The sequence below is a fragment of the Stegastes partitus genome, unplaced genomic scaffold (genome assembly GCF_000690725.1).
Source record: "Stegastes partitus isolate 25-593 unplaced genomic scaffold, Stegastes_partitus-1.0.2 Scaffold1679, whole genome shotgun sequence".
In the NCBI taxonomy this organism is placed as follows: Eukaryota; Metazoa; Chordata; class Actinopteri; family Pomacentridae; genus Stegastes; species Stegastes partitus.
Genome location: NW_007579410.1, coordinates 48469 through 61652, shown reverse-complemented (window position 1 = coordinate 61652; position 13184 = coordinate 48469). Strand labels below are relative to the sequence as shown.

General features: G+C 42.4%; 1 protein-coding gene across 1 annotated transcript; it reads right to left on the bottom strand.

Moving 5' to 3' along the window:
* Positions 1–1166: 1166 nt before the first annotated feature.
* Positions 1167–8636, bottom strand: LOC103371991 (coronin-2B-like). Its single transcript, XM_008301498.1, has 13 exons — positions 8622–8636; positions 6400–6600; positions 5671–5787; positions 5403–5552; positions 4976–5293; positions 4212–4316; positions 3941–4037; positions 2854–2969; positions 2683–2773; positions 2453–2613; positions 1522–1689; positions 1373–1441; positions 1167–1282 (listed from the first exon to the last, which is right to left on the bottom strand). The coding sequence occupies exons 1-13, from the start codon at positions 8634–8636 to the stop codon at positions 1217–1219; spliced, it is 1674 nt and encodes a 557-aa protein (XP_008299720.1). The 3' UTR covers positions 1167–1216.
* Positions 8637–13184: the final 4548 nt, after the last annotated feature.

The window sequence follows — 13184 nt, the reverse complement described above, 5'->3', positions numbered from 1 at the left end:
AAGAACCGTTGAAGAACCATCGTAGTGTAACAGTCTTGTGCTGCCAGACCAATCCTTGAGTTCTGTGTAGAACGCTCTGGTGCACCTCAATGTCATTATGCTGCCGTGGCAAAAACAAAATCTTGTGTGGTGTGTTTTTACTTCTTTTAACCAATCGCAACCATCTTTTTTTTTTTTTTTAACTTTCCACTTGTCAGTTGCTGCTCAGAGATTGTTTCCTGTAGTTCAGGGGGTTTAGAAAATGGGCCTATACCTGCAGTCTACGTCCAGACTAGTTCCACATAGAACCTTTTTAGCTAGAGTTTGTTTAATGCAACCCTACAGATGCTCCAAAGAACCATCCAAGACATGGTTCCTATAGTTGCCATAATTCATGCTCCAGAAAAAGGTTCTTTATTGGACCATTTTCCCAAATCCAGACTTAATAAACATTTAAGTAGTACAGCAAAAAAAGAGCTCACTTCCATGAGAACTATTGGTTCTGGACTGTCGGTCAGAGAGAACGTTGTATTGTGTTGGACAGCTACTACGGTTTTCTGACGTTTTAAAGACCAAATGATTCGTTGATAATGACGATAATGGTTCTCTGGAGCCGTCATTTATTGCCATTATCTGTGAATACAGGTGACATTACTTTGAAGAACTCTTATTTTTCTGAGGGTAGGCTAGAAAATGTGCAACAAGCACATCAAATATGTTGTAATTGCCAGTTGACTTTGGCATATCTGGCGACTTACGGCGGTGATCACTGTACGTGTTGAAGTTATTTCGAAAGCTTGACTTTTTCCTCGTCAAAGCCGCACCTTCCAGTTTGTGTATCGGCTCCACTGTTGCAGTGGTAATGAAGGAGATTTAAAAGTCGATGCACTGATCGGCACGATGTCTGTAGAGCGTAACTTTTAGGTTATTTCAACCTGCTGTATCTCCCATTCATATGGTGTCTCTTTGGATCAGACGAACTTTGCATGTTGTAGAGATTGGGGGTGTATCGGATCTGAAAATGCGAGTTGATATTTTAGGAATTTGCCTTCAGACTGAGTCACATGGTGAAACTGCAACAATAGTTTTGTTTCTTACAACATCCACATCGTAAGAGGATTGTCGAGGATAAAAAGAAAACGAGCTTTTAGAAGAAACACAACCACAAGAACCGTGTGACGGTATGAGCCGTGTGTCTTTTATTGGTTGGAGATGATGGCTTATAGCAGCGGTTGGATCAGAAGGTCGCCCTCATGTTGTTTCTGGTGTTCTTTATCTCCAGCTCCAGCTGAGCGATCCTCACCTGCAGAACAACGGAGACACTCAAATGTAGCACATTGGTTTCTTTTTCAGTCTGTGAATTCACATGATGGTCTCCCGTTTGAGTACTAACGTCTTTGTGGTTGAGCTCTTCCCTCAGGCCTCGGATCTCGTCCTGCTGTCTGTAGAACGCCTGCAGCAGCTGCAACACAAACAAACCCGGCGTGAGTTTCAGGCGGAGGAGGAACTCGGCCCGCGGCGTTCGCAGGATTCCCGCCCGACCTCGCTCTCGGTGGTCGGCGGCGGCCTCTCGGCAGGTTCGCAGCAGTGCGGGGTGCAGCAGTACGTCCACAGCGGGATCTGGGTCTCGTCTGGCTGCCAACCCGACAGATCGCTCACGTCTCTGGGGTATTTGGCGTCCTGGTAGGCCAGCTGCTCCTCCAGGAAGGCCTCAACAGAGAGAACAGCAAGAAAACCACCAGACAGAGCTCAAAGTCTCAAGTTTCCAACAGGTTTTAGGGATCTAGTGTGGGGTCTTGTTCGGCCCAGATTATTTGGTAATAATATCAGTGGAATTTGCAATATTACCTTTTTTTTCAGTAATCTGTGCCATATGTCAGATATTTAACTTTAATGTGGGATGTGATATTGATATTGTGTGTTATTACTCGACTACCTCAGTCTTACTTTTCTATTCTATTCCCTATTTTGGAATATTTATTCTATTTTTAGTGATGTATCGTTCTCATATCTTACAGCAGTGTATTTCTTATGGCAAAAGAAGTTCCTTTGGGATTATCCACGTTATATCTGATTTACAGATTCAGTCATAAATCTCCTGAACTTAAAAATAAATGTTAAAAAATCAAAAGTGTTTGATCTTTCTAAGTTAAAATCGGGACGGTTACAGTTGTCGTACGACCACCTGGTGAAGGCGACACCGATGCCAAGCTACGCGAAGCAAGAATACAAAAGGTTACAACAAAGCTAAATTAAATGGAGAACTGTTTTAATAAGTAGTTGTGTACAATTCAACAAACCAGTAGGTTATTGCTTCCAAAGGGATACGATCCAGTGTACATCTGTGAGTGGTTGTTAGAATTTAATGTAAAATGGACCCAAAGTGCTTCTGGACCAGTTCTTCATTTGTGGCCAACTTTAACTAATAATTAAAATCATGTAAATTAGTGAAATCACATCTACTGCCTTCTACCTGCTCTATAAAGTCCAGGTCCGTCCCCGACACGGCGCCACCAGCTGGGCCCATCTGGAACCGGAGGGAGCTCAGCTGCCTCACCAGCCCCCTCTCAGCCTGGGTTTCTGGGTAAGGGTTGGCGACTCGAGTCCCAGGCTTCAGGGACATCAGCACCGGGCCTGGTGGAGAGATGGGTCATTAAGAGGGACGGATCAGTCGCGGTTTAAAGACGCCGACGGACTACTGACCCCTGTTGATTCCCAGCAGCCACTCCTGAGCCGTCATGGCCGCCTGGTTTCCAGCTGTCATCGGGTACAGATCCTCTTGGAAAGTTCCTGACTGGACACATGGCGGGAAAGCACAGTTTTTTCTGTCATTATCATCAGTTATAACATAAGAAAAGCAAGTTGAACGCTAACCTGTTTTCGTGGTACGATCATCGACAGCGGCTCCACCAGGTCTTTGATAGCGATCAGACGGTAAAACCGGAACACCTCGCAGGCGCTGACGTCCAGGCCACGCTTTGGCATCACACCTGTAGAAAGGGGGGACGGTCAACAGAGAGCGACGGCAAACCTGCCAAGAGCTACGCTGGGTGTTTGTTTGTTTTGCCTGATCATGTTTATTGATGTAAGGATTAATACAACTTGCTTAAGTGGGTCTTTTTGTTTGTAATAAGTAACTAAAGTTAATATGTACTTTAAAAATTAAGCATTTGTAGAAGTACTTCTGTTGAATGAGTTATTTAAGTTTAAGTTGCGCTAAAGCAAGTACTTGTACAGCTAGTGACAGCATGTTTTGTCTAAAACACATCTTGGTACTGCTGGTCAAGTTAGTCTTTTAAAAATAAATATAATACAGCTTCTGTAGGTGGATCTTTTTGTAATACATATTGGTATATATAAGTGAAGCAGATACCGTAATTATTTGTGGAGCTACTTGGTTCATTAAGTTAACCAAGTTGGGCTAAAACAAGTATTGGTGCTGCTAGCCAAAGTTAGCATGTTGTGTCTAAAATACACTGTGGTATAATTGGTTAAAACTGTTCATTTTCTAAAGATAGTGTTGTTACAGTTTGGTTCAGTTTGGTCCTTTTCCAAAATAATAATATATTGGTTCAGATAACTAAGTTTATTTTTTCACCCAATCATGCGTGGGTTACTTAGTGCTAAAGTTTGAATTAAGTAAGTTGGGCTAAAGAAGTATGCCCGAGGTAAATAAGTTTGAAGAGTTAACTTAGCTGAGAGAAAACAAGCACTGGTACATTAACCCAAAGGTGACTCTTTTTGTATAAAACACATCTTGGAGCAGTTGGTTCAAAGTGGTCCTTTACCAAAGTAAGTGTTTGGACACCTTGCTAAGTGGGTCTTTTGTATAATAATATATGCTATAGCAAAAAAAAACATGTATGAAAGCAGATATTGCCTGCAGGTCTGAGTTTTCTGCTAGTGTCAGTTTTATCGTAGGTGTGCAGAGATTTTGTTTGTGAGTGTTTGTTGATCTGACCGAGTCCTTTCTGTGGCAGCAGCGACCGGTACTCTGTCAGGAAGCTGATGTAAGGTTTCTCAGCACTCAGCTCGTAGTACCGGATGTTTCCATCGCCCTGCAAACACAAAGACGACACTTGATGTGACCCTTAACCTCCTTTTTGCCGCTTCTGTATAATACATCAAGATTGCTACTTAAGGTTGGCTCGGCCCATTCGAACCCATCCTGCTGCAGGGAAACAGTCCAAACTGCAAAGACGTCTGGGTGAATGTGGTATTTGTTCTATGACCTTTCCAGCCAGGTACAGCATGTGCGTGTCCGGGTCGAAGAACGGGAAGAGAACTCCCGCAGAACCGTCCAGATCTTCTTCATATAGAGGCTCAGATAAGTCGTCCTGCTCACAAATACATGCAGACAAAGTGAGAAAGATGTAACCGAAAAACCACAACCACAGTTTGGAAAATGCTAAAATTCATTCTGACTAAGTTCAAACAGATGACGGTTTTAACTGTCCAGGCTTCTGCTATCAATCGATTGCAGGAGAAAGCAACTCGTCCTTTATCGTCTGACTTTTGTTTTTTTTCATATTTTCATCATTTCATAAGAGTTTCTTATGCACAAATTGAAAATGTGCATAAGAACAGGCTCTTAGAGGCACATCCTACATTTTGGGCTCTAGGCTTCCTGAATCCCTGCAATGAAAGCATCTTACAGTTGAACCAAACTTGCCAGATCTACTAATAAAGTGTCTCAAGGCTGTGCTGCTTCTTGAGTTTTCAACTGACCAGCGAGCAACTAACCAAGAATGTTTCAGGCTCACCAGCAGATAAACAAACCCTTCTCAGTGTAGAGGGTACAGGTCTGAATTTGTTGGTTACAAAATCCATTAAACATGATGCAGCTCAATGGCTCAGTTTAATCTGTTTTTCATACATTTATATTTATGTCCCACCACCTCCAAACTATGTTGACTTTCCAAGGATGCTGGTCACTGAACACTGAACAAGGTCAGAAAAAAGCTCAGATAAAAGTTAAAGAGAGAAACTGTCTTACGGGGTCCCAGAGGACGATCTGTCTGTGGTTCCAGGGCGAGCTGCCGGTGGACAGAAGCATCTTCAAGGCTCCGATGTATAAAACTTTGTTGGCTCTGTGCGACTTACTGCTGGATACCTGTAAGATCTTTCCCGTCCGTGGGTCCAGGACTCGAACCCGTCTGTCTTTGGACGTGACCGCCAGCCTGCTGCCGTCGCTGTTGAAGCTGGCCGACAGCAGCAGCATCTCGGACGGGTAGCGGTGGTGGACGGGCATCAGCACCACCCGGACCGGGTGCCTGATTACTGCACCTGCCTGGGATACATCCCAGAGGAGGACCTGGATTGGTACCAGGGACAAAGTCAGGCTGGTTCTGGAGGGTGAGTTTATAACTCCACTTTGTTCACTTTGGTCAAAGAAAATATTACTTTCAGTAAATGTCTTTGACCTTGTAGTCATAGGCGGAGCTCAGCAGCAGGTTCTCGGCAGTTGGATGCCACTCAATCAGCGCCACCCTCCTGGAGTGACCCATCAGAGTCTTCCTGGCCTTGGTGAGGTTCTGTTGGACCCCACAGACCGGTATGTCCCAGATCTTCACCTGCAACCAACAAACACTGATTTTTAAGTGCTGTGCTTGTGAAGACCCTGTCAGTACGACACTGACCATTAAACCCAACCTCAGCCCCAGATTAACACAAACACAGAGAATGGCGTACAGTGCAGTCCTCAGAACACGAGGCGATGCAGTGATCGTCGAACGGGTTCCACTTGACGTCCAGAACTCTGGCGCTGTGACCACATACCCTCGGGTGCTGAGGGTCCACCCTGCCTGTCTGAGACACAGCACAACCACATTTTACCCACTCAGGACTCACCTGCATTTAAAAATAAAACACGTTTGTTTAAGTTGCAACAACTTACATGTTTCAAACAGAAAACCCAAGTCACGTGATGGAAACGTTCTACATATATCTGCTTTCTTGCTGAGAGTTTAAAGAGACGAATGAATCCACTGTCATGTAGCTACATATGAAGCTACAGCCAACTAGCTTAGCTTAGCATAAACACGTGGTGAAGCCTGGCCATCCAAGACTATGGCCCCAGACCTGCATCTCTTCTCCTGCAATGCAGGATTCTAGATTACTTAAGGCACACTTTAACATGTAAATCTCACTGTTGTCTCACTGTGATATAAATGACCTTACTTTGCCTCAGACACAGTGTCTCATATTTTATATTCACTTTACTGTGAAATAACGCAAAAGCAGCACAATTATTAGGTTAAAAGCGAAAGATTTCTGCCCTGGACTGAGGCCTGAATGTGTTACTACCCGACCAGCACCTTTAGGACTCGCTATTTGAAGCGTATCTGCAAACACTTTTCATCTAAGTCTTGAAAAGAATGCAGTCGGGTCGTAATGTTGAAATGGAAAAGGCCCACAAACATGATGGATGGGCAGAACCAGGAAAGACCCGCCTCCGGCACACTCGGTCACCACGGCGATGAAGCAGGGATTGGCTGAGCAGTAGTGGTTGTCATGGACGCTGCGTGTGATTGGCACCCCGTCGTAGCTGTGCTCCTTGGTGGCGGGTTTTCCGAAGACGTGGCGAAACTTGGAGCAGCGGAAAGACGAACGCCACGACATCTGAAAGCACCACAGGAGGAAGGTTAGCGGGTTCTCAGATTTATGTTAATGTTATTAATTTAGTTTAAGGTAGGGTTCAGATACGGTTTAGGTACAGGTTATGTTCAGGTTTAACTAAGTTTAGTGTAAGGTTTAAGGTTAAGATACAGTCAAGTTAGGCTTAGATTAGCTTAAGTTTATGTTGATCCTCTGAACCCAAAGCAGTGTCCAGGTTTTTTTCTGCTTCTGTCTTTTTACAGAACCTGTTTAGAATAACGGTTTACCTTTTGCAGAGTTTTAAATGTAACATGAGTTTGATTAAATATCTCGATTTTAGGGTTTGATTAAGTTTCCCAACGGAACCACACGTCAGATTTGATTTGTCCAAGGACTGTCGGAAAGTTAAAAACTACAGATTCGTTCAGTTTTTCTACTTTCTGACTGACAAATGGTATAATTTTGGTGTTTTTTTGTTGTTGTTTTTTTTCTTTAAATAAAAATATATATCTTTAAAACCGTCAGTTTTTAAAATCTAACTTAAAACAGTGATATTTCGTCAAAACCAAATTCCACGTCTCAGTTAAAAATTTGCCAAAGATAAACGCTTTGCACTAATAAAATTCAGGATAAAACAAAAACAAGTCCGTGTTCCTTTCCACAACTGTGAACCGACGGGAACCTCAGCTACGACTGACAGTCACGTGACAAAAATTATTTTCAGCTGAACTGCAGGCAGTGTTAAGACATAGCAGAGAGGAGACAAGTATTATAGGCAAATAAGAAACGTAAAATGTCTATAGTGGAGTCACTTTTTCTTTACACTAAGTTTTTGTGTTTGTTTCTAAAAAATAAACATGTAAACAAATTTAACTTTAATATATTTTTGTAATACCTGTGGGCATTCCGACTGGTTCATGACTTTATTTTGTAGATCGAACGGCCACATTAAACTCTGTACCGACGTTTCAGCGCTGACAGTTTGAATATGTAGCAAATCAGCAATGAAAGCTTTTGTCTTGTATTCATTCTCACTGTGTTGGAACATTTCTTCATGCTTTTAGTGTATCTGTACAGTTTGAAACAGGTCTGCTTCACGTACAAAACGATCTGATGCTGATTTATATTAAAATTTATTTAAAACGGAACTGTAGACAGAGATTACAGATAACCTGCAGCACATTGTGACAGCCTCCTCCGTCATAATTAAAATTTAAAACATCTGAGACGGCGTTTAAACAGTTTCCAATAACTTGTTGTGTTTCCGTAACTTCTTGTGCAGACTGATGATGATCGAAGCAAAGTTATGGTCTGATGACGGTAAATCCCTAAAAACATTACGTAACCTCAATGCAGTGACATCTGACGGAAACACCGCTCTGTGCGCGTCGAGCCGACATAATCTCATAATGGCGCTGTGGAAATTCGGCAGCTGCATTGTCCCGTCTAATCAATAATGCAATCGGCTGTCATTATTGGCTCCCATAATCTTATCAATAATAAATTAATTTCTTCAATAACCGAGCATTTTAATCATTCATACGCCTTCACACGCTGATAGATCCGTCATCCGGGGCAGCTTATTTGTCCCTTTTAAATATTTACAGGCGACATGCTCGCTCTCTGTTGTGACAAACTCCTTCTTGACCTCTGACCTTTGCTGTGGCTGCTAAAGATCCGATTCCTGCCTGTTGTTAGGAGCCGTGTGGGTGCTAAGCTAAGCTCCGGCTCCATGTTCACCTGACGGACTGATGCCACTGCAGGAGAATGAATACTTCAAGGTGCTTAAGTATCTTCATGTCCTGTTATTAAACTTCCAGGTTGGATCTTAACATCGTAAAGTCTTCTGACTGCAGATAATTCATGGATGTTTTGTCTTAATATGAGCTAAAACAGAGCTATTATGGTAAACATTTCTAATCCTGTTGAGCAGTTTGTCCACTCATACACACATTGCCCTTTCCTTATGTTAATTATCTGTGACTGAGTCTTGACTACAACTCTAACATTTTCCCAAAAGCTTGACTAAAACCATATCTTCTTACCTTGGATACGGTCATGTAGGAACCACTGGCTCGTCCTCCTGTTAGTGAACCTGTTACCTGGACCTTCAGCGAACACACCTGTGGGACCACCTGGTCATTTCCTCCAGGCTGAGCTGCTCCGAGTCGACTGACTCCTGATCGTTGACGTCTAGCTTCCACATTAGCCGAGCTGTTTATGCACGGCTGCTCGAGCACAAACGCCGCTCCACAATCCGATACGACCGGCGCTCACGTCCACACAAAGACGCCGCTCCGAGCACCGAGACGCCGCCGCTGATGTCTGTAAATCTGTTGGAGGCGACGCCGCGAATAAAGACAGCATGAAGAAGTCTGGAAGTCACCTGCAGCTGGAATGATGAAGAATCTACTGTTTTACTGTTATTACTCTTTCATCTTTAATGATTATTGATGGTAGAATTAAAAAGAAAATTGAATTTAATGAGTTGAATATTTCCATCTAGTGCTACTTAATATATCTTCTTCTCATTGACAACAATGTGGAACGTTTTATCGCTGTCAATAAAGGGTCCCTAAAGGTTATGTTTTGGTTCCTGCCCACCTGGGAGGGAACGTTGACACAACATCGGCCAACGTGACCGACAAGTTGTAATCACTTTTTGAGGAAAATGTTTTAAATAAATGTCCAAAGAACGTGTTAAGAAACTGTTCCTTTCCAGTTAATACAATGATTCAATGCAAACATTCAGGGGGTAACAAAGAAGGAACGTTCTCAAATCAATATTCAATAAAGTGTTTTTCAAAACGTTCTGAACATTTAGCCTTTTTGTTGAGAGAACACATGATGGAATGTTCTTCTACACAACAATGTTCCGTCATACGATTGCAGGAACGTTCTCAAGTCAACGTTCACGTTTCCAGATGTTATCGAGGCCTCAGACGATTTTTTTTTTTTAATGAAACGTTCCCGAAATGCGATATGTCAGCAAAGGTGGAACATTCTGCCTGCAATGTTCTGAGGATGTTCTGAAGATGTTGTTGAGGAGCATGTTATGGAACGTTCTTCTATAAAACATTCCCACGATGTCACATAATAACATCGAACGTTCTCGAACTCGCACTCTGAAATGTTTTCCAGATGTTCCTGAGGCCTCAAATGGCAGGATAATATGTTCCTGTAACATAAAATATGAAAAGTAGAACATTTTGCCTTTTTGTTGAGGGAACACAAGAAGGAACGTTCTCAGAAGAATGATATTGTCAATGCAACATTCAAAAAACAATTTCAAGATGTTGTCGAGACTTTAAAAGACGTTCCTGTAAAATTTCCAACAAAGATGGAGCATTTTTGCCGCAATGTTCTGAAGATGTTTTGAGGATACTGTTGAGTGAACACGTTATAACATTTATAAAACATTCCAACAACTGTCCAAGAATGTTGTCACAGAACATTTTTATCCTGCCGTTAGAAAGAACAAACTTGAGACCAAAAGAAGACTCAGCATGAGTAGAACTTAAGCTAAACATTAAGCTAAATGTAATGGGATGGATGGATGGATGGATGGATAGATAGATAGATAGATAGATAGATAGATAGATGGATAGATGGATGGATAGATGGATAGATGGATGGATGGATGGATGGATAGATAGATAGATAGATAGATAGATAGATAAATGGATAGATGGATAGATGGATAGATGGATAGATGGATAGATAGAAAGAATACTTCACCAGAAGGGAAAAACAAAGTCTTTGGAAGACGGGATGGTTGAGGAGGTTTATTGTTTTCCTGCAACGAAAAACGAAATATTGTTAAACTATGAGGGCATGAAGAACAGCCTGGGTTACTCCTAAGTTAACACGATTTATAACATGTCGCATCCTGTTTTGAATTCAAACCCACTGATGTGAAAGCCACTTGTGCTGAGTGTCGACTTGGTTCAGAGACCATTTCCTCATCACAGGCAGGTTTGATACCGACTCCTTGGAAGTTTCTGGTTGTACATTTGAGTCACATCAAACAGTAAAGTGCATTAAAACTGCACAGCGTCCAACGACGACTCCAGTGGACGCTTTCAGCATCTGCATTGACATCACTGCAGTGTGGTTTTCCGCCAGCTCTTCTAAAATCACGTTCAACTGGACATAAATATTCTCAAACTCTGAGCGTCCACGGTGCTCAGAAAGCGGAGACTCTCGCTGAGTTTCTGTAACAGCGAAAGTTTAGCAACAGTCTGGAAACGTCCCACCGGACAGCAGCAGTAAGACCTCGCTGCCAAAGAATGTGGAGTGGAGAACAAAAATATCTGTCTGGAAAGCTGCCACATTTCCACTGGAAGTAAAGCCAGACTTCCCTCCCGGGCTCATTTAAGGCGACGCGTTTGCTTTCGGTTTCTGTCAAAGGACACAACCTGGATTCTCAGTCGGTTTCAGCAGAACTCCAATCTGAGACGGTAAGTTCTTCTCTGTGTGTTTTTCATGGCTTTTACTAACTGCTTGTCTCGTCTGATGAACTCCGATCAAAAATTGAGAGTCTATGGAGCAGCAAAACTGATACGAATACAGTTATTTAGATGTTTTTTCTCACTTTAAATGAATGATGGTTTGATAAGAGCAAAGGACGAGGATCATTAATACTGAAAAGTAAAGGTAGAAAGTGGAGGAAAGTTCAAATACTCTAGTTCCCAACCATTTTTATTGAGTGTACCACTTCATCATGTTCCAAATGTGTTATTTTGATTTAATTTTGCTTCAAATCATGTGACAAACAATTTCCATGCAGCTAAACATGAAGTGTTCAGGTCATTTTGGTAACTGGGAGCCGAGCATCAATCATGTTTAGTTAATATTTGACAGTTATTCAATTTCCATCAGTCTAGCTAATCTAACTTTTTAAAATCTATGTAATATCACAATTAAAACAATTTTCCTTCATATTTAGCAAAACTGTTTATGCATTTTCCACTATTTATATACATTCCCCGAATTGAACCGTCATTTTAGTTAAATGTTTTAACTTTGTATCTGTTTATTTATATATATATGCAATATACACGACAGTTTACTTGTGTGTGTGTAAATATATATACACACAAGTAAACTGTAGTTTTCTAGGTTTTTACGACTCTCTCCTCCACATGTGCAGCGTGTGACGGCGACATCGGTGAGGATGTGGCGTTTCCTGCTCGTCGCTGCCTTCATCGTTCCCACCGCGACCAAACTGGTGGATTCAGTGTCAGACTGTGCTGAGTTTCTTCTGCAGAGAAGTCCACCACGGATCCCGGGCATCTTACAAGGTGGAACTGTCCAGAACCAGAACCGATACGAAGTCATCTGCCAGACATTGAGGGACCAGAAAAGATACGTGACGCTCTACGACACCGAGAACAGGATTCCAGTGTTTTCTGCCTACAAGTACAAAGGGGAACAAGACAAGGAAGAACCCAAAACAAAATGGAAGATAGAGCCAGAGGTTTGTTTTCCTTTCTGTAATTTATAAAATCACTAAATACAGCTCAAAATCTATCAAGAAACAACTTTCTCACAGATGACTTTATCATGCTGATACATCATCAGTGCCACTGACTGAATCTTCCTACATCTGCAGCTTGAAGAAAGAAACACCAACAACATGAGGGAAGACCAGTACATCTACCAGGCCAGTAACAAGGATTACAAAACCGATGCACGGTATACAAGGGGCCATTTATTTCCAGTTTCTCATGCATTTGACAGAAATGACAAAAGCTCAACCTTCACCCTGACAAACATTGTTCCTCAAGTAATCTCTTTCAACGATGGCAGCTGGCAAAAAGTGGAGAGCTGCACCAAATGTGTCCTGCAAAAGTACTGCATTAGTAATAATGGTGACCCTGAAGGCTTTGTAGTGACGGGAGCACGGCCCAGCACGAGCAACACACTCAACAACAGGGTTAACATACCTTCCATGCTCTGGACAGCATTCTGCTGTTACAGTCGCAACACAAACAGGTGGTTAGCCAGCGCACACTGGGGCGACAACATCGCAGAGTATGAATCTAAATATCTGCAGACGAAGACTTTGGCACAACTCCATCAAGAGCTGAGCTCAGTGGGCTCAAGATTTGAAGCGTTTCCTGGAAGACAGTGTCCTCTCCACACAACTGTTGCTGAGTTTTACCCAGAAATGGATAGTCAATGCCAATGCCCTCCCCAGGCCTCAACCACAACTGCCCCTCCCACTACCACAACTACCAGCACTAATACTACCGCACCTGCAACTAGTAAACCTCAAAATACTACGATTCCACCAACCACAACAGCCACAGTCAATACAGACACAACCAACACCTCATCCACTCCTACTACCACAACTACTGCTACCAGTACTACTACAAAGAAAAACAAGCGCAATAGGGAAGAAGATGATGATTCAGGTCCTCGTGTTAAAGTCGATGATACAACCGTTAGTAATTTCTTTCTGAAACTACTTGGATTGTTGCTGGGGATTGACATACTGGATGACGTGTTAGATGGTATACAAAGTATTGATCCAAAAGTTCCTTCTGCATCATCTACAACTTCTATTCCTACAGCGATCAATCCACAACCTACCACAACCT